Source organism: Sorex fumeus, unplaced genomic scaffold, assembly GCF_029834395.1.
Source record: "Sorex fumeus unplaced genomic scaffold, SorFum_2.1 ptg000002l, whole genome shotgun sequence".
NCBI lineage: Eukaryota > Metazoa > Chordata > Mammalia > Eulipotyphla > Soricidae > Sorex > Sorex fumeus.
In genome coordinates this window covers 56665138-56685401 of record NW_026606059.1, presented here as the reverse complement: position 1 = coordinate 56685401, position 20264 = coordinate 56665138, and the positions used below count along the sequence as shown (strand labels likewise).

Sequence of the window (20264 nt, the reverse complement as noted above, 5' to 3'; positions counted from 1 at the left end):
TGCTAGGGACTGACACCATGGGGTTTCCACCTCTGAGCTACATCCTTCACCCTAGATTTAGGTTTTAAATAATCTTTTTAGATTCTGCTGGGCTAAAATAAGCAGAGCTATATTAATATTTACCAACAGTCACCATGTCCATATAATTAAAATATCTGCAAAAGTGAACAGGGGAGGGAGGGCCAAACAGATAACTTGTGTGTTTACCTCCTCTGCACTCACAAATCCAGTCCAAGACTTGGGTTAATCTACACCAAAACCGAGACTGACCTGTATGCCCAAGGCAAAAAGCTTTCATAACAGTGACAAAGGGGAGTGCCGAGACTAGAGAGGAAGACACCCTCCCGAGAGGGCAACAGGTGTCAGAAAGGTGTCCCCAAGGTGGGACGCTTACCCCAGGGACACTGAGTCCTGTGATCTTATACTTGACAACACTGAACAGGAGGCAGAGACTCTGTGGAAATGACACATTTGGGAGGCTGGGGATATAAAAATGCTTGTCCTGGCAGTCTGTGGCTCTGGGTTCCACCCAGGCGTTTCGAAAAACAAAACCAACCCCCAGTAGGACAGGACACACCCTGGATATACCTCTGGATAGGACAGAGTTAAGGTGTTTGCCTTGCACACACAAAACCAATCTCAGTGTGATTCCTGGCATGGTATACGGCCCCCTGAGCATCGCCAGGAGGGACCCTTGAATATCTGTCAACCCCTACACTCCCCCCAAATTTTTATGATTTGATTTGTAGTTTAATTCTATTATGTCAAGAGAATATGCTTTATATGAATTAAATTCTTAAAAAAAAAAAAGTCTAAATCTTAATGGCCCAAGTTAGGCTAACCGAATTCAGAATGATCTATTGTTAAGCACAAATTAAAACAAGTTCAAAAGAAGTAAGAGCATACTAAGGGAGAGTGGTACAAACGAAATAAGAATTAAAATACTGATGTCAGCAAAAGGAAAAGCAGCTAGTGGCACTCCAGGGACTATACTCGTCAGTTTTTTCATCCCACACTTCTAAGATGTGCCATCTGACCAAGTCATATTGAAGCTCGGGAGAGGTGCACTTGCCCTTCGCTCTTTGTCATGGGAAGGAGGAAGTACTGACACATGCAGGGTGCTGTATGTGCTGAGACCCGGGGCACTGGGCTCTGTGTAAAGTGACAGGAGGGGAAGCAGGGGATGGGAGAGGGAGAACTGTTTCTTTACTGATAACACGAATGCATTACTACTAGCACACTTTTTTTTAATTATTATACCATGTGATGGTTTATAATTAAAAGTTTTATTTCACGCTGAAAGGCCATCTTTTCATTCTTTCTACCACGTCATCTCTGCTTCATCAGTGCTCGAGAAGTTTAGCTGGTTTTCCAGCCCCTTGGCACCGCCTCCCCCAGCTCCCCCGGAAAGTCTGTCCTTCCCTCTGCTCTCCACACCCCATGCTTATGTCCTCTCTTATCTAAGAGCGAGATGAAGTCTGCGTCTTCGTGCTGTGCCAGGGAGGCACGTGGTAATCATTCTCTGAACAGAGTTCAGACTGTAGTATAAACACCGCCGGGGGCAAGTGCTGTAAAGCACACAGGATGACCAGCAGCACCGATTGCTGGTAATCATGTGCAAAGATGATGGCGAATCACAACGGTCACACAGAAGCGACACTGTCAATGTTTACATTTAGTCAGACATGTAAGTGAGGTGATAGTATCTAGGTTGTACTCAGAGTCAGCTCTGAGTCATCTGGACAATAGTCGTCTGAACTGTCCTCATTGCCGAGCTGGCTTCACGTGGCTCAGCGTGGCCAAAAACAGACCGAAGTGGAGGACTTAGGATTCTCCTTCGGGCTTAACCGAGGAATCGGTCAGACAGGCATTCACTGCTTCACTGTGAAATCGAGCACTTTCAGGGTTAAGTGAGCAGTCCTATGTGAATCAAGAGGGAGAGAGACGGGGGAGGGTGTGGGATGGGGGGTATACTGGGGTTTTTGGTGGTGGAGAATGGGCACTGGTGAAGGTACGGGTGTTTCATTGTATGACCGAGACTTAAACCCGAAAGCTTTGTAACTGCGCTCACGGTGATTCAATAAATAAAATTATAAAAAATGAAAAAAAAAGTAAGGTGGAGTTTATGCCCAATTCAATCAGCTAATCAGTGGCTGAAAAAAATAGCAGTATTCCTAAAAAAAAAAAAAAAAAAGAGGGAGACAGAGTTAGTGACCACCCCACCTGTATCCTACCCGCACGCCCTGGGAAACACAGCAAACAAATACTCCACATTGACTCCCCAGTTCTGAGAGGGGGCTGCAAACGAGAGGCCTGAAAGCACATCTGAGACCTATCCGATATCACCTAGCCAGGGGCCTTTCTCATTCAGGCACCCTGCTGCGGGAGTGCAGGACAGGACCCTCCCCGGTCGGTCCACTCCAATCCAGAGGTTGCCAACTAAGCTGGTTGCAAAGGGGCTCAAGGGGCTCATTTGGGGGGCTGGGTCGGGAAGGACAAGCATATTTTGGCATGTGCAATCTGAAAATTCATTTTGGGCCACCCCATAACTGGCTGAATCACAATCACGACAAAAATGAAAATGAAAAATTGCCCAGTATCTTAACAGAGTTTGATCCAGTTTCCTTTGTGCATAAGGAACGGAGTAGGACAGGGGACTGTTAATTATTCAATATTCTAAGGAAGGATGGACACTATGGTTATCCACATTTTTTTTATACCATGACCCCTATAGTTTCCAGCACAGTACTCCACAAGTTATCTGTTGAATGAATAGCTAAATTCACCTCTTTTTGAAGCACACTGTAATAGTTCATCACCCTGAAAATTGAGGGCATCATTTTTTAAATTCAACAGTATGTCTGATCCTCTGGCCTAACTTTTCCCTTCCACCCTTTAACACGGGCTCCTTGGTATGGAAGAAGCTCCGATGAAAGGCTATAGGCAAGTGATTGTGGGCTTGCCTACAATCTCAAAGCTGTGAGTTCCAGGATTTCTCGGAAGCTACTGCATTCAACACAGCACCTACTCAGACCCTGCCATGCTCTACATGAACAACCTCTAACACCCAGTGAGCAAGAGACATGGCTTTCCAGCTCTGGTGACCAAAGTATCCTTTGTCTTTTAATTCTGTACCTCCACAACTGAATTCAGATCATCTCACTGGAATCATGAATGCATGGACTGAATTAAAAAAAAAAAAAGAAGTCTCTATCATGTAAAGCATTCTATCTCCATCACTGAAATTCAATTAGACTGTTAATCATGCTGGGAAACATGCTTCAGGAATATTCAAAACATATCTACTGCATAGGAATCGCATACGTGTATGCATGGGGATATATTTCATTTGACTTTTGATATATAAAGGCAACCCCCGCCCCCACCTTCAAATCCTTCTGCTTGGGGCCAGGGAGCTGCCTCAAAGGGTCTGCAATGCATGGAGCCTGGTACCCTGAATCATACGGTTGCCACAACTGCCAGGAGCGACCCTAAGTATCAAGATAGAGCCTGGCCCCCTCTACATATACACCAATTTTTTATTAAAATCCTGATGCTTACTCCAACTATATTCTGAACTGATAAAAGCAATTTAAAATCATGTTTAAGACTTTGCAATAATTTCTAAAGTTAAAAAAAAATCCTTACTTGAGCTGAGTATCTTTCGGACAAAACTGTAGTCGGTCGAAATCTTTAGATGATTGAAAAAAAAAGAACCAGTTATTACTCATGACTTGTCTTGAACAAGCCAATTCTTTTCAAACAAAGTCGCTCCAAGCGATATGGCACTTACCGAGCCCACATTCCCCTATTGCCACAACTTTCCCCTTGTTGTTCTCAGCAAGATTCAGCAACTCCATTAAGTAATGATCAGGATCATTCTTTTCAAACTCATCACATCTTGTAGGATGGCATCCAACGGTACTAAAGAACATATCTAACAAAATGATATCAGGATACTTTCAAAATATGTTTCTATTTAATGTGCAAAAATGACTCTAAGTTATTCAATAGGTTACTTTGTGGGCGGGAGAGGGGCTTCCCAAGTGGTGCTCATGGCGTCCAGAGGTCCCTCTTGGTGGCTCTCAGCCAACCAGGCCAGAAGTCGAAGAAGGTGGCTCCAGGGATGCTGTGGAGACCAGGCCCTAATACGGTACAGCGGGTCACCTGGGCCCCCTGGTAGTACTTGGGGGTCACTAGGACCACAACAGTGGAGGTCTGGGGCCTCCAAAACTACATTCGGTCACCCCTGATGGGGCTCTGTGATCCCAGGGATCAAACCAGAGGCTGGGTACATCATCCTGAGACTTATATTTAACAACAGTCACTAAGTATTCAGATGGCGTTTGTTAATCCCGTACAATGTTGTAATACCTTAACAAAGCAAGACACAAATATAAAAACTGCCTCAACAAAACAATAAATTCATTCAAATCTTCCCAAAGCTAGGTATTTACTGAGACTTACAGAATGGAAAATGAGACACTTAGAACTTTTCATTAAAAGTTTACTCATTTTCCATTGATTTCCAATACTAGTAAAACTGGAATTATTGCTTTGTACCCCAGGATGTGTCTGTACCTCATCATGAAAATTTGAGCATCGTTCTCATGATCAAAATGTCTGCCTCTGCTCTTTCCTCCCACCCGCTTCCCTGTCCCTCTATGACTTATGTTCCTGAAATCATTTCTTGGAGGAATGAAGTGTCATCACCTAATTTTATCTTTCATCACCAATGGTCCTGTGACTTTTGTTTAATGCCTGTTTGTTTGGGGGGGGGCCACACCCGAGACAGTGGTCAGGGCTGACTCCTGGTTCGGCACTCAGGGATTAAGACTAACAATGCTGAAGGGTCTCTATAGGGCACAGGGGATCAAACCCAGGTCAGCTGCATGCAAGGCAAATCCCTACCCCTCGTACGATTCCTCCAACTTTTCGTTTTATGTTTTTAAATAAAACCATTAAGATGTATTTTAAAAGATGGACAAGAGGGTCATTTTTCTTATAAAAATAAGGCTCACTTATTCAGAGGCTGAGACTTCAATGACTTTTGTGATATGGAACACAGCGCTGGAGCAGTAGTACATGGGGTAAGGTGCTTGCCTTGCATCCCGCTCACCCCAGATCAATCCCCTGGACCACTCCTAAGCACATTACCAGGAAAAACTTGTGAGCACTGCTAGGTGCCCCCCACTACACACACACACACACACACACACACACACACACACGCACAAATAAACTGTAGGGGAACACAGAAGAGAACTCAGAACAGCTTTGGGGGAAGCTCTGGTGCTTGTGTCTGTGTGTTCTACTGCAGGCTATAAAGCTGTGACGTCATGGTGTCAAGGTACCCAGAGAAGGGCGGAGGAGGGTGGGATGGTTGCTTCTGTTTACGGAGGACCATTCTGAGCAGTGTGTAGTAGCCCAGGGTCACACCCAGCAGTGCTCAGAGTGTGACGTGGGGCTGGAGCCGAGGCCTCCTGCCTGCAAAGCACGTACTCAGGAGTTTGAGGTGTTTTTCAGGCCCAAGGTCAGCGAACATTTTAAGAAGTGAAGCCAGGGCCTAGCAATGGCCCGGCAGCAAAAAGCACCGCCAGGCCAGCCAGAGCCTGTGCGTCCCACTCCTAGTGCTCCCAGCTGTGTGCTGGGGCAGCCCCAGCTCGGCTGTGTGGGCCCCAGGCACTGGAAGTGTGTGTGAATTCCAGCACACCTGAGCCTGATGTGTGCAGGCATCACAGTTAAAAAAAAAAAGAGGGGGGGGGGGGAAGAGGGTAGAATAGGTGATGCCGAGGGCCTGTGTGGGTGTGGCCCCCAGTACCACTCGGTGTGCCCCTTTGGGTGGCTCAGGAATACAGGCCCCAAACAGAACCAATCCCTTGGGTCCTGTGGTTGGAAGCTCTAGGAGTGGCCCTGAATCTCCTGAGCACTGTTCGGGAATGCCCCCCAAAATCCCTGTGTGATAACCCTGCCCCTAGAAAGCAATGCAACTAAGAATGTGTGTGACCAGGTGTTACCTCACACATACAGTCCTCCTGGCCCCCAACATTGTCTGTGCACAACTGAAGCGTGAGAACCCTGTAAGCAATACAGTTGTGTGCAAACACCACAACCATGTGTGTGTGTGAGATCCCTGGGCATCACAAAGCAACCAAGGGAAAGGAAGTATGAGGGAGGAGGAGATCTGTGTGGAGGTAATACAAAACATTCTTAGACACTTCAAAAGTTCCTGGGATGAGGATGAGTTTTAGACTTTCATTGCGAAAGAAAAGGTTGTCTGTGGAACCTGAAGTATGAATATCAACAAGATTTCTATTAAGAAATACTCTAGGCAGGGTGGGCGGGATAGTCCAGGGGTAGGGCACTTGTCTTGCACGTGGCCAACCCAGGTTCAATTCTCAGCACCCCAAATTATCCCCCCAAACCTGCCAGGTGTGATTCCTGAGCACAGAGCCAGTATAAGCCCTGAGTACCTCCAGGGATGCCTCCCCTCGCTCACAAAAAAAAAAGAGAAATAATGTGGAATACCTAATTCCTTAGCATGTAGCATATGAGACATACAAAAAAAAAGTCAGATGAAAAAAACGCACAACAGAGTCATTTATGTAAATACTATTTCTTTAGCAATCACTTGCAAAACTATAAATTTAAATAAATATGAATTAATTAAGTATATAAGGGACTCTTTCCATTACTTGAATTCCTAGATCTTGTACAGTATATGATCTGCATCATATTTAATAAATGCTGTTTTACAACTTGAGTTTTAAAAGTAGACAAAAGGTCAGACAGATAGCATAGTGGGTAAGGTGCTTGCTTTACATGTGTCTGACCTCAGTCTGATCCGAAGCATCCCATATAGCCCCCTGAGCTCATGAGGAATGATCCCTGAGCACAGAGCCAGGGGTAAGCCCTGAGCACTGCCAGGTGTGGCTCAAATCCCAAAAAAGGAAAGTTATTTTTAATATTTAAATTAAAAAATAAAAAGCAATATATAATATGTGTGACCATATATATATATATACATATATATCTTAAAGACATTAACACATATACAAAATTCTACATCAGGAATATTTGAGGTTAAACTATCTGGTAAACTCATCAACTAAAATCAAGCATCTAATCTACAAAAGGGAACTTAAATTCCTTTCACCTTAATTAAATCCAACTAAAATTAGTTTATTTTCCTGCTGTTGCTATAATCACGATCCACTGTATTGTACCTGAAAGCAGTTTTCAGAAAGACTTCTTCAAAATAACTTAATTCGAATTTTTTTGTAAAAGTAATATGAGGATACCATTTGTTTGTGCCAAATGCAGAGCATCTTTACTGTCTTGGAGATTTCCACCTGTAATCATAAACTGAAAAAGAAAGGAGTGAAATAAGCATCAAGTTTCCCACACTGCTTTATTGCAGCTTCCCCCCCGCCCCCCATCCCCAAACCCATACAGGCTTAATCAAGATTCTAACACAACCTTTCTTAAAATTCAGTTGAATGATCATCTCCTCACCTGAGTGGTCCCAGAGTATTTGCATGCATGCGTACACTCTCTCTATCTCTCTCTCTCTCTCTCTCTCTCTCTCTCTCTCTCTCTCTCTCTCTCTCTCTCATACAGAATTTGTCACACTATCCTATACTGTGTATAGACACATCTCCCTGAGCTCAGAGCTGAAGTTTAGAAAGACTGAATGACAAGACCTCCAAATTTAGAATTCTGATCGCCTAAATTAGCAATTCAGTCTCCAAGTGTGGTCCCAGAATCCTAAGGGCTATGTGAGATCAGAACTACTTTTTTTTCCCCTTCTTTTTTTTATTAAATTACTGTGAGATACAGTTATAAAACTTTCATGTTCAAGTTTCTTTCAGTCATACAATGGTGGAACACCCATCCCTCTACCCATCTCTACCACCAATGTCCCCAGTGGACCTCCCCACTTTCCAACCCTCCTCCTGCCTCTATGACAGAAAATTTCCCATATTCTCTCTCTACTTTTGGGCATTATGGTTTGCAATATAAATTCTGAGAGGCATCACAATTGGTCCTTTATCTACCCTCTGCACACATCTCCCATCCCGAACGATTCCTCTATCATTGACTTAGTGATCCCGTCTCTATTCCAGCTGCCTTCTCCCCCAGCTCATGAGACAGGCTTCCAACTATGGAGCAATATTCCTGGCCCTTGTGTCTACTGTCCTTGGGTGTCAGTTTCATGTTATGTTTTTTTTATATTCCACAAATGAGTGCAGTCATTCTATGTCTGTCCCTCTCTTTCTGACTCATTTCACTTAGCATGATACTCTCCATGACCATCCACTTATAAGCAAATTTCATGACTTCATCTTTCCTAAAAGCTGTATAATATTCCATTGTACAGATGTACCAAAGTTTCTTTTAACCAGTCGTCTGTTCTCAGGCACTCGGGCTGTTTCCAGACAGAAGTACTTTCATGACAACACTGTGACCATTTGTCATTTTCACTCTAATTCTGTTGCAAGTGTGCCATGAGGCATTCCAGAGGTGAGGACGGCAAACTGACCCCAGAACCTGATCTGGCAGTTCGGTGCTCTTTTATTGAACTAGACACTGGGTAGGAAAAAAAATGCACCGATTCCACTCATGGAGTTAGAAAATACATCTTTCTTCTTCCTTTCTCTCCTTCTCTCCTTCTCTCTCTCTCTCTCTCTCTCTCTCTCTCTCTCTCTCTCTCTCTCTCTCTCTCTCTCTCTCTTCTGCCATACCAAGCAGTGCTCAGAGACCTGCCAGGAACCATACAGAAGAGCACCTTACCTGTACCATTACCAGGCCCTAAAAACACTTTTTCATAAAAACATTATTTTTGTTTTTGTGCTGTACCTGGCAGTGCTCAGGGGTTGCTCCTGGCTCTGTGCTCAGGGATTATTCCTGGCGAGCTTAGGGAACCATATGGGATGCTGGGGATCAAACCCAAGTAGGGACACACAGAAATTTCGGGCACGAGTAACTTGAGGCAGAGATGGCCTAGGACTTTGCAATAGGCCTTCTCTGCTGGGCGGCTGGGGGGTGGGGGAGGGGTGCCGTCCTTCCGCCTGCCCTCTGAGAGCTCCAGCGGACACCATTTTCTAGAAGCCAGCAAGAAGCACTAGTTCCCACATGGCCACGATCCAGAGACACACACAGGAATCTTGGACCTGAGCAACCTGCGGCAGTGATTTCTTCAGACCCTAATTATTAAAATCTTAGAATTCTGAGAGCATGCGGCTACTCTCGTGGCTGCGTGACTTTATGTTATATCCATAACAAGCAATACAAAACACACTGTCTAGCAAATGTATTTTCCGCTGGTATGAGGGGAGGTAGGACTGGCCTCGAAATATCAAAGGTAACTAAAGTAGAGAAAGAATATTTTGCAAATTGTCCACCATACTGGCACGGGGAGGAATGGGGTTGGCGGGGGGGAACACTGGGGATCTTGGTGGTGGAAAATGTGCACTGGTGAAGGCATGGGTGTTTGATGACTATATGATCAAAGTTCACACATGAAATTCTGTTACTGTATCTCACGATGAATTAATTAAAAAAAAAAAATGGGGGGGGGGACCAAGCAGGTCACATGCAAGGCAAGCACTCTACCCTCTGTATTATCTTTCCGATCCCCCCTAAAAACATTATTAATGTTATATTAGGGTTTGTTGTTTTATATAAACTACTTTGATATTTCATATAGTGTGTGTATGTGTGTATAAAAAGCTTTTTGGGCTTTTATTTTATTAATAATAATAGAATATAAAGGAATTCAGGGACTGAAAGATTTGAGAATCACTAGGTTAATGTACACTGAAATCTTCGTAGGGAAATGTGTGGGTCCTGGCAAATGAGCAAACGTCTAGAGAGTCCCCCAGATGATGAGACTGCTCCCTATGTTAATCTGTTAAAAAGAAAACGCAAGGGGGTGGCAGGGGGCGGAGTGGACAGTACAGGGGATAAAGAGCTCGCCTTGCATGCAGTCAGCCCCGGCATGACCCCAGGCACTGCAGCATAGGGTCCCCTTAGAGCACCGCTAGGAGGGATCCCTGAGCACAGAACCAGGATGAAGCCCTGCGCATCACCATCGGCCTATCAGGAATCTGTTGTGCTGCTTCCAAGTTCTGTTCTAAAAACCGAAATTGCTGATTAAATGAGTTCTGTACGCTCCAACTTTGAAGAACTTAACATGGAGTTTCATTTGCTTAGAACTCTCAAAAAATAGGGATGTTCTTGATAAATAATTACTGTACAAATACCTTCTCAATGAGAGAGAAAGAGAGGAGAGAGGAAGAGGAAGAAAGAGAGAGAGCGAGAGAGCAAGAGAGAGTGCAGAGCAAGAGACAGAGAGAGAGACAGAAACTGAGGAAAAATGTCTTCCATAGAAGTAGGTGGCGGGGGCAGGAGGCAAAATGGGGACACTTGTGGTGGAAAATGTATATGGTGGAGGGATGGGTGTTGGAACATTGTATGGCTGAAACTCAATCATGAACAACTTTGTAATTGTTTATTTCACAGTGACACAATAAAAAATAAAGTAGTTGGGAAGCAAACTGAACTTGAAATTAAAAAAAAATCTTCTGTGACTTGAAATGGCCTATCTATACCTATGGTATGAAAAACTAAAGCTATAGCTACATGACTTTTCTATGACTGCTTGATTGTAAAAAATGCTAAATTATGCTATAAAATATATTAAAAGTTATTTCTTAAGACATCTGATTATTCGGATAGGTTTTTAAAAAACTTTCAAGACATTGGTATACTGTTACCAGGCCATACCCATCACATAATTCAGTTTAAAAAAAAAAAATCTGAAGAGTAAAAGCAAACAAAAGCGTTACCTTTTTAACACCAATCTGGACAGCTCTCTGTACTACATCCTGTAAGTCATCTGTAAAAGACAATCTGCATTAAGAACCCCTGATCAACAAAAACCCACTTAGCTAAAATTTAGTTATTCTATCTAGAACGAAAGATACAAGACAAGCACATGTACTGAGCCAAAGCTAGCTGGTGAGTACTTACCCTTAATGAGAGGGAGCTAGCGAACAGGTGAGTAGGCTCAAGGCTGGGCTGGAATGTGCAGATCGTCCCTGACACACGCGCACACACACACACACACACACACACACACACACACACACACACAGAGTCCTCTCAGTGCTGCCAAAGAGGGACCCCTGAGCGCTGCACCATGAGTAGCCATTGAAGACCACCAGGTAAAATAAAGCTAAAACTGATACTGTTTTTCTTTTCTTTACTTTTTCTTTTTTTTAAATTTTTTATTAGTGAGACACCATGAGGTACAGTTGTAGACTTACAATTTTTATGCTTGGGTTTCAATTATACAATGATCAAATGCCCATCCCTCCACCAATGCCCATTCTCCACCACCACGGATCCCAGTATCCCTCCCACCCCCCATGCCCCCATCCCACCCTGCCTCTATGGCAGGGCATTCCCCTTTGTTGTCTCCCTCCTTTTGGGTGTTGTGGTTTGCAAAAGAGGCACTGAGTGGCACTGATACTGTTTTTCTTACCGATTTTCTTAAATCCAATGCTTTTTCTTTCTGGCTTTCTCACGATTAGATTTTCAGAATATATTAAAAAAAAAGTCTCCTAAAACATGTCTTGCATAATTTTCAGGGAACTTTCTTTTCTATAATTACTACCACACAGAGAAAGGATAATTTTCATTTTCCTGGTAGCTCTCTTTTGCTTCTCCCCCAAATTCATTGTTAAGTAATGATAAAGTTTTCAGGGAGATCAACAGCAATAGTATTGGACTCTGAGAGGACCAAGATAAATGGATAGCAAAATTAAGCAATTAGAACACAAACATTCATTAATCCCATACTTATATACATAGTAAGTAATATTAGAATTGAGTTACTATTACTTCTAGAGTATTAAAGCTTTCTTCCAGACAAAAATACCATGGGGGGTGGGGGAGCTGGAGAGACGGTGCAGGGATTAAGGCAATTGCTCTGTATATGGCAGCCCTGGCTCAATTCCCAGCACTAGACATGTTCTCCAGGCAGAGCCAGGAGTGATGCTGAGCTCAGAGCCGGGGCAAGGCCACCAGTCATATAAACTGGGCCAACCCTCAAACCAATAGGTATCTGGAGAACTTGTATTAAGCAGAGCAAAACTAAGCAGTTTTGCTTGACATTGTGAACTTGAGTAATACAAAAGTGATCACATTACTATCTTAGAACTTATTTCATGAATATACACACGTGAGTGCACATGCACACAAACACACACACACACAGTAATCTGTTTCATAAAATATGAATTTCATGAAGTGCTACAAAGGTGAGAAAAGAAGGGAAAGTACCCAGCATTCAGGCCGCAGGCCAGAGAGGTAGCACAGGTTCTGTACGCAGAACTCCTGGGTTCAATCCCCAGCACTGCATCATCCCCTGAAAACTACCTGGAGCTACCCCCGAGCCAGGAGGAGCTACTCAGCACTGAACAAAACAAAAACCAAACAATCAAAAAGGTTTAACTGTGCCACTGTTCCACACATATAACACATTTAAAACATTAAACAGGTACGACTTCGAACAGCCAACATGTCCATTTCTTCCTTTGTTTTTGCTTTGTATCACCTGGGGTTACCTTCTGCTGTGGCCTGCTGAAATGTGGCACCCCCACATCACCCAGAATCACTAGCCCCGAGTTTCCTGGCTGCATTTACACAGTAATCAGTACTTATTGTCTTATCGCTGACGGGAGAAATGGTGCTTTCGGACACTTGTCAGTTGCCATTTCCTGCATAGTCACCCCAGCCAGCATATATCACTCTGCTTCGGGCTCAGCTTGTTGGGACAAACTGGGAGGATGGCGGGGCGCCACATTTCCTGCAGACATCCAGGCACCAGAAAGGTGGGATGGCAAGGGCAGGCGGGCAGCGGAACATGGCCACGGGACACTCCTCGTCCTCTGCCACGGCTGACCATGTTGCGGAGAATGTATATACATGTTAACTTTTGCAGTACAGTAATCAAACCCGTACTCACACGTCCAAGTGCTATCACCCAGCCCCATACTGGGCTCTGAGATTTTTCACTGATGCTCAACTGTGACTTCTGGATTATGTACCCCTATGGTTTAAAAGACTAAACGAACATTAACCGAGAGTTGGCTTTGGTGCATATGGCTCATTTAAGGGCTTAAGTAATACTTTGCTGTAAGGAGTCCTTTATAAACATTCACGCTCACAGAGTCAGCAATGTAACTTACGTATGCTCCACAGTTTATAGTTTTATTTGAGACATTTCTTAATATTTTAAGTTTAGAAGTGGATTACACTTTTTAAAATTAGCTTGGGTCAGAAAACATGTCTTCACTGAGAAATTATTCACCTTAAAAAGAGAAAGACTGGAGCGGGAGCAATAGTACAGCGGGGAGAGTGTTTGCCTTGCACTCAGCTGACCTGGGTTTGATCCCCGGCATCCCATACAGTCCCCCCAAATACTGGCAGGAAGGAGTAATTCCTGAGTACATAGCCAGAAGTACCCCTTGAGCATCACCGGATGTGAACCAAAAAGCCACGAAAAAAAAAAATAAGAAAAACATTTACCTTGATGCTTTTGAACTCCTCTATAAATTCCTCTGAATACAGGATCAGTCAGGTTGATGCCAATATCTACGAAAAGCAAAAATGATCATTAAGAGTCTCTATTTGAAACTTCTACTTTAAATAAAAACCCTTGCTACTGCACTGGTCATTCCTTCAACATTATCTACTGGGCAAGTAATCTGGCATAATGAGATACACAATGGGCCAGCAGGAGCGCTCAAAGCATGCAAGAGCCCCAGGTTCCATGCTCAGCACTACAGACACCCCTGAGTACCACTGGGGCCAGCCCAGGAGAAGTATCTGCAATGCCAGGTGTGTGCCCCAAACAAACAAAAATGAAAGAGTTCCAGTCTCAAGGAACTCAGTGCAGACATTGGAAAGGTGACCCCCTTAGCAAACCATCAGCCAACATCAGCAGTAGGCCCTGGTACTGGGGTAAACAAAACAGGAACAGGGTCCAACGTGGCCCAGAAGAGATGGCAGGAAGAAATGGATCCCTGCAGGGAAGCATGAGGGATGAGTCAACTCGCAGGAGAGGGGAAAGTGCAGAGAGCAGGCACAAAGCGTTGGGGCTGTGCAGCCCACAGGGCTAGAGGCTCATGGGCCCTTCCGGCTGCTGGCGAGGGACAAGAGTGGCGAGAAAGGCCAGATGCAGCCATGGGACAGCCACTCATCTTTAAACTACCAACAGCGGAGGCCTAGTGACAGTTGGCGGGTAGGGCGCTAGTCTTGCACAGCAAGCCCAGGTTAGATTCCCAGAGCTTCCTCTGTTCCTCCAGACGCCTCTAGGAGTGATCCCTGGACACAGAGCCCGGAGCAAGCCCTAAGCACCACTGAGTGGGGTCCCCAAACCAAAATAAATAAAAACAAACTCAAGAACCAGCAAGAAGGGCTCCTGGGGACATCATTATAGAAAGGGGATATGGGATATGGAGCCGGGATACTCAGGTGGAACCAAGCAAGCTCTCGGCTTTGCTATGAAGACCACCTGAATCAGAACAACTGGAGTGATAGCACAGCAAGTAGGGCATTTGCCTTGCATCTGGCCCTCCCGTGTTTGATTCCCAGCATCCCATATCGTACTCCTGAGCACCACCAGGAGTAATTCCTGAGTGGAAAGCCAGGAGTAACCCCTGTGCATCGCCGGGTGTGACCCCCCCCCCAAAAAAAAAGAAAAAAAACCCAGAAAAGAAAGCGAAGGTTACAAGGAGACAGGCAGAAACTCATTGTGCTCACTGAGCACAGGCTGGAAAAGGAGAACAGAAGACTGCCCCCTCATCTATCCCATCGCTGCCTGCCCCAACACACGCATTATTCTGCATTAAAACTGAGTTGCCATGGCTGAAAAGAGCACTACTGGCATCTGAGCTTACGACCACGGATGGTGCTAAATATCCTGCAATGCACAGGATAAACACGCCTCCTACAACTGAACACCCCCCTCTCCCCCGCACCCCACACACACCACACATGCCATCCTTGAAGAATCTTGCCCTACGGAATTAGGGAACAAGGGAAATACTGGCAGGCAAAGCCAGGCTGTAGAAACCCTGGCCAACAGAAACACCTTCCTCATGGACAACACACACCCTTTAGTCCAAAGAGAAGCTGCACACTGCCGGTGGTGGGTGTGTTGGGGGAGGGGGGGCGGGGAGGGAACAGTTGCTGCCGACAGATCCCTCCAACCTCACTGCCGAATTTCAGCTTATTCGTGGTATTTTTTTCCCCACTCTGATTTCTGCCCAGATGGCCAAGTGAGCTGTGTTAAGATCTTCAGCATTAAGCTGAAGCGAATGGGAGGGCATGAGAGATGGCAGATAGAATATTCCAGCCATTGGAGATAGCAAGAGAGAGGCACCATGCAGAGATCTTCAGGAAACTGAAACAGAAGGTGAGAGACAAACGCACGACTTTGCAGGGCTCTAGTAACACCACAGCAACACGGATATGCTCGGTCCAGTGAAGAGTGTGCTATGGAATGGCCTGTGCCACCAGAAATCAACGTCCACACATCTTCCCGGGGCTGCAGCAGGATGTCCTGCTGAGCCCCTCTACGGCAGAAACCAGAGCACTAGAAGACCCTGCCCCCACAGGGGCCTGGCGAGGATCCAGTGCTCCCCTCATGGCCTCGCAGGCCGGCCAGGAGCTGAGGCTCCCCGTGTCTGTCTAGCACCCTAAGAGCGCCATACCACGTACACAGCCCAGGGAAAGAGAAAAATGTGAAACTCAGGCCCATCCGAGTTTGATCTCTCACACAGTACATGGTCCCTCAAACCCCTCTGGGAGTTAAGTCCAGAGCACCAGCGAGTCTAACCCCAAACCCAAACAAAGTAAAATCTAAAATTCAAAATGTAGCCTCTCTTGGGCTGGAGCAATAGCACAGCGGTAGGGCATTTGCCTTGCACGCAGCCGACTGGGATTCAATTCCCAGAATCCCATATGGTTCCCCAAGCACTGCCAGGAGTAATTCCTGAGTGCAGAGCCAGGAGTAAACCCTGGGCATCGCCGGGTGTGACCATAAGGCAAAAACAAACAAACAAAAACAAAAACAAAAAGCCTCCCAAATATAGCCTCTACTGACTGGTCATCCACTTTCTGCCATAATAGTCAAATGTCATGAAGCCGAAGCATTTTGAGATGCATTTTAAGTGTGGGGGCCACCTACAGTTTTCAAAAAGAAATTTAGGGGTGAGAGTAGGCTGAGAAGGCAGCACTAGAAGCTTTGGGGGTCTAAATCAGTCCCAGAGAGATAGAGGGGCAGTCATAGGTCACTGATCACCAATGACTACCAGAGCACAAAAAAAAGATTCTGTTTCTTTGTGTACTTAAAAAAAAAAATTGGAATTGATCCAAAAATTCAAGACAGAAACTTTTATGCTACCCCTTCACCCCCAACCTGCTCCTAGTTTGCACGGATCTAATTTTAGAGCAGTCTAAAGGCCAGGGAGATGGCTTGAAAGATGGAAGCAGGACAGGTCCTCACTGAGGAGGCTGAGGGTGCCATTCCAGTACTGCTGGGGATGGAACAGAGCCAGGTGTGGCCCCCAAGGTCAACAAAGTTCAGGAGAACTTTGGAGGCTCCATATATAACCCCTCTCCTAGAGGAAATCCCATCCCAACTGGAACGAGGCTAAACCTTGTACAGAGGCTACCTTGAGGCAGATAAAGGTCTGGCCCATTCCTGGGATATGGCTTTCTCTTAGAACCTGTCCAGAGTAGGTCTCAGTGATCTGTCCCTGGGGAAACATGAGTTTCAGGATCTCCTGCCCTGATGCAACCACCAATCTCTCCCCACCTGCAAAAATGCCCTGTGATGCAGAGCCCTTAGTCCTTTCCTCGTTGATGCGTGATGTGCACAAAAGTGCATTATTCGCCTATTAGCACTGTGTCTATTCTTTTGGGTTTTTATTTTCCTGAAAGGCAAGTGCCTTAATGCCTGTACCATCTCTTTGGTCCTGGGTGAAGGGCAGACATCTGATAAGAAATCAGAGAAGGGGGAAATGTAGGGTTCCCACCTGGGGACAATCCCTATCTTAAACCCAAACCCAAGGCTGCTGTTAGAACAGTGGTTTCATTTTTTCATTAATTGTTCCGTGTAAAGCATGTTTGTGGAAAACCTATTTGTCGAAGGTGGTGTTTTCTGGTTACTGCTCCTGACACACTGGCATGCAGAGAACTTAGCAAAGTGGGTCACAAGTAAACAATTTTTTGTGTTGTTGGGTCATGGGTTGGAGCGATGTCACAGCGGACAGGGCGTTTGCCTGGCACGCGACCAACCTGGCCAACCCGAGTTCGATTTCTCTGCCCCTCTCAGAGAACCCAGCAAGCTACTGAGAGTATCTCGCCCACATGGCAAAGCCTGCCAAGCTCTCCGTGACGTATTCAATATGCCAAACCAGTAACAAGTCTCACAATATTACTGGGTCCACTTGAGCAAATCAATGAAGAACGTGAGGACAGTGCTACAGTTGGGTCATATCTGGTACTGCTCAGGGATCGCCGCTGGTGGAATTCAGGGGACCATATGGGGTGCCAGGAAGTGAACGAGTTATCCACGTGCAAGGCAAGTGCCCTGCCCACTGTACCAGCTCTCCAGCCCCTACAGGTAAAATGTTTATTTGGAGGGGTGGCTGGAGTGGGGAGAGGTATGTGCCCCCAAGTAGTGCTCCAGGGGCACGCTCTGTGGCAGTGTGGGGGCTCCATGAGGTGCGGGTCGTGTGTGGGCTGGAACTGTAGCGCTGCTCAGGCCCCGCAGTGTTTGGGCCCCCCCTGGATTATGCCTGACAGTGCTCATCGGGTCCTGTGCAGGCCAGGATGTACTCCAGTCCTCTGGGCTATCTCCCTAAGCCCAGGAAGGATGTTCTAAGTGATGGCGAATAAGATATTAACTTATCAGAATGATAAAACAAAGGTAGAAAGTAATGAGACTGAGCGATAGTACAGAGAATAGGGCGTGTAACTTGCAGGCAGCCAACCAAGGCTCCATCCCTGGCTAATTCCCAAGTGCAGAGCCAGGAGTAACCCCTGCCCACTGCTTGATGTGGCCCCCCAAATAAGCAAACAAACAAAAGAGTAAAGATCCTACTTTTGTTGTTTGAAAAATCACCCAATATCAGTTTTTATGTGCCTCATTTAAAAATCAGAAAGGCTAGGGGGTAAGGTGCCGCCAGCAGGTCAATCTGTACCTGTGAGGCGAGTGCATCAGCAACCTCATGGTGCCTTCAGACTTCCAGATACTCCAAAATTGCTGCTGTGCCTTTGGCCAGACCCCAAAACCTTGGGGCAAAGTTTACCAAGAATGTAAATGGCCAAAAGTTAGGTATGTGGGAGACACACCCACAAACCACCTCCGGCTCAGCTATATAATTGGAGGCATGGCCTCTCTGGTTCCTGATTGAACTGCTTAACAGCCATAATCCCAGAGACTCAGAACCTAATCTCGGAACCCAAAAGCTTTTGGCAGAAATGCATCCAGTCCCTGCAGTAGGTTATGGGTACCGGGCCACACCAGGTGGGAATAGGTTTCATGCCTTGGCCTGTTCCCCTGGCGGCTTGGTGGCCATCATCCTCCAGAGGCCACTGGACAGTCAGGTTCAGGCCCACAGTGACGAGACACGTGGGGCCTCATGGGATGGGGGTGGAGCTGGCCCTTTCCTCCTCATCCCAATGAGACCCTGAGTCGCAGCCCATGAATGGCCTTTCTGGCTTCTGATCAAGCTGCTTAATGGCCATGATCCCAGAGACTCAGGAACAAATCTTGGAACCCAGCAGGTTTTGGCAGAAATCCCTCCAGATTTAATTGTTAAAAGTTCGGAATTTCAAAATCATGCAGCCACTACTGCAGCCACGCAGCACCATACATTATTCATAACCAGCAACAGAAAACAAATTGTCTAGTGTTGCCGTTTCAGCAGATCTGAGTGTTGGAGTAAAATCCCAAATAATAATGGTGGGTTTGGTGTGAAAATATTGAATGTAATCAAAGTAGAGAGAGAGTAATGTGGAAATCATCTGCCCCACAGGTAGGGGGAGGGTGTTGGGTGAGGGTATACTGGGGGTTTTGGTGGTGGAGAATGGGTACTGGTGAAGGTACAGGTGTTTCATTGTATGACTGAGACTTAAAACCTGAAAGCTTTGTAACTACTCTCATAGTGATTCAATAAATAAAATTATAAAAAATGAAAAAAAATCAGAAAGGCTAGACTTTGTTCTTCAACCCTCTTTTTTTTGGTTTGTTTTTGTTTTCGGGCCACACCTGGGAGTGCTCAGAGGTTAACTCCTGACTCTGCACTCAGGAATTACTCCTGGAAGTGATCAAGAGACCGTATGGGATGCTGGAGATGGGACCCGCGTGCAAGGCAAGCACCCTACCCACTACACTGTCTCTTAACTTTCTTATGCAGTTGTGGACCAGCGTCTATCTGCATCCTGGTCCACTGACCAGTGCTCTAACCCAGGTGGTAGACAGTGATTTTACACCTTTCTACACTTGCAGACCAGCAGTGATCCACAAACCAGTGGTTGAAGACCACTGCTTTAAACTCTTAACACTGGTTACCTCAGGAGAACAGGAGTGAACATCAAAGAGAGGGGAAAAAAAATCTGATGTATTCCAATGGAAGCGAACTTAAGTCTGTAGCATCACCTGTTCTGAATTTCTTGAGCAATTCTCTCATCATCTGAACACTAAAACTACAAGTATTCTTTTGCTCACTGATTCATACTTCCTTGGGACATTCACTGTACTAGTAAGCCCCCCTGGGAAGCAAAGATAAACAGCACCAAAGATCTGCCTCAAGAGAGGGTAGTCTCAGCCTCTTTGAGTTGAGGAGATAACTCAAAGGGCTAGGTGCAAGCATCGTATGCTCAAGTTCCCAAGCTAGGGTCTCTGTATTGCATACCCGCAGAGCAACACCAAATACCCCAGCACTGCTGTCCCCACACAGGGAGTGGCCCCCCGAAACCTTGAGAACTGCCAGAAAGGTCCAAGAGGTGAGCTCTTCAACCTTCTACACCAGCGGCCCCCCTGCTGTCCTGCATTCTAGTCCATGGACTTGCAGCTCTAACCCAGGAGGTAGCTAGCATGGGTCTGCAGACTGGAACGCTGGGTTAGAATGCCAAAATCTTCTGTTAACATTTCACACCAAGCCTAATCAAAATGGATCACA

At 45.7% G+C, this 20264-nt stretch overlaps 1 protein-coding gene across 3 annotated transcripts in view; it reads right to left on the bottom strand.

Moving 5' to 3' along the window:
- Nucleotides 1–20264, bottom strand: part of TATDN1 (TatD DNase domain containing 1) — a 37822-nt gene that overhangs the window by 16356 nt on the left and 1202 nt on the right. For 2 of the 3 annotated variants that reach the window (XM_056112356.1, XM_056112365.1), the window contains exons 2-6: nt 13597–13662; nt 10851–10900; nt 7302–7365; nt 3794–3937; nt 3649–3691 (exon numbers count right to left, since the gene is read on the bottom strand). In XM_056112356.1, the coding sequence (XP_055968331.1) occupies nt 3649–3691; nt 3794–3937; nt 7302–7365; nt 10851–10900; nt 13597–13662 (367 nt within the window). Of the gene's footprint in view, nt 1–3648; nt 3692–3793; nt 3938–7226; nt 7366–10850; nt 10901–13596; nt 13663–20264 lie in introns of those variants that run through there. The other variant, XM_056112373.1, reaches the window with a different exon arrangement.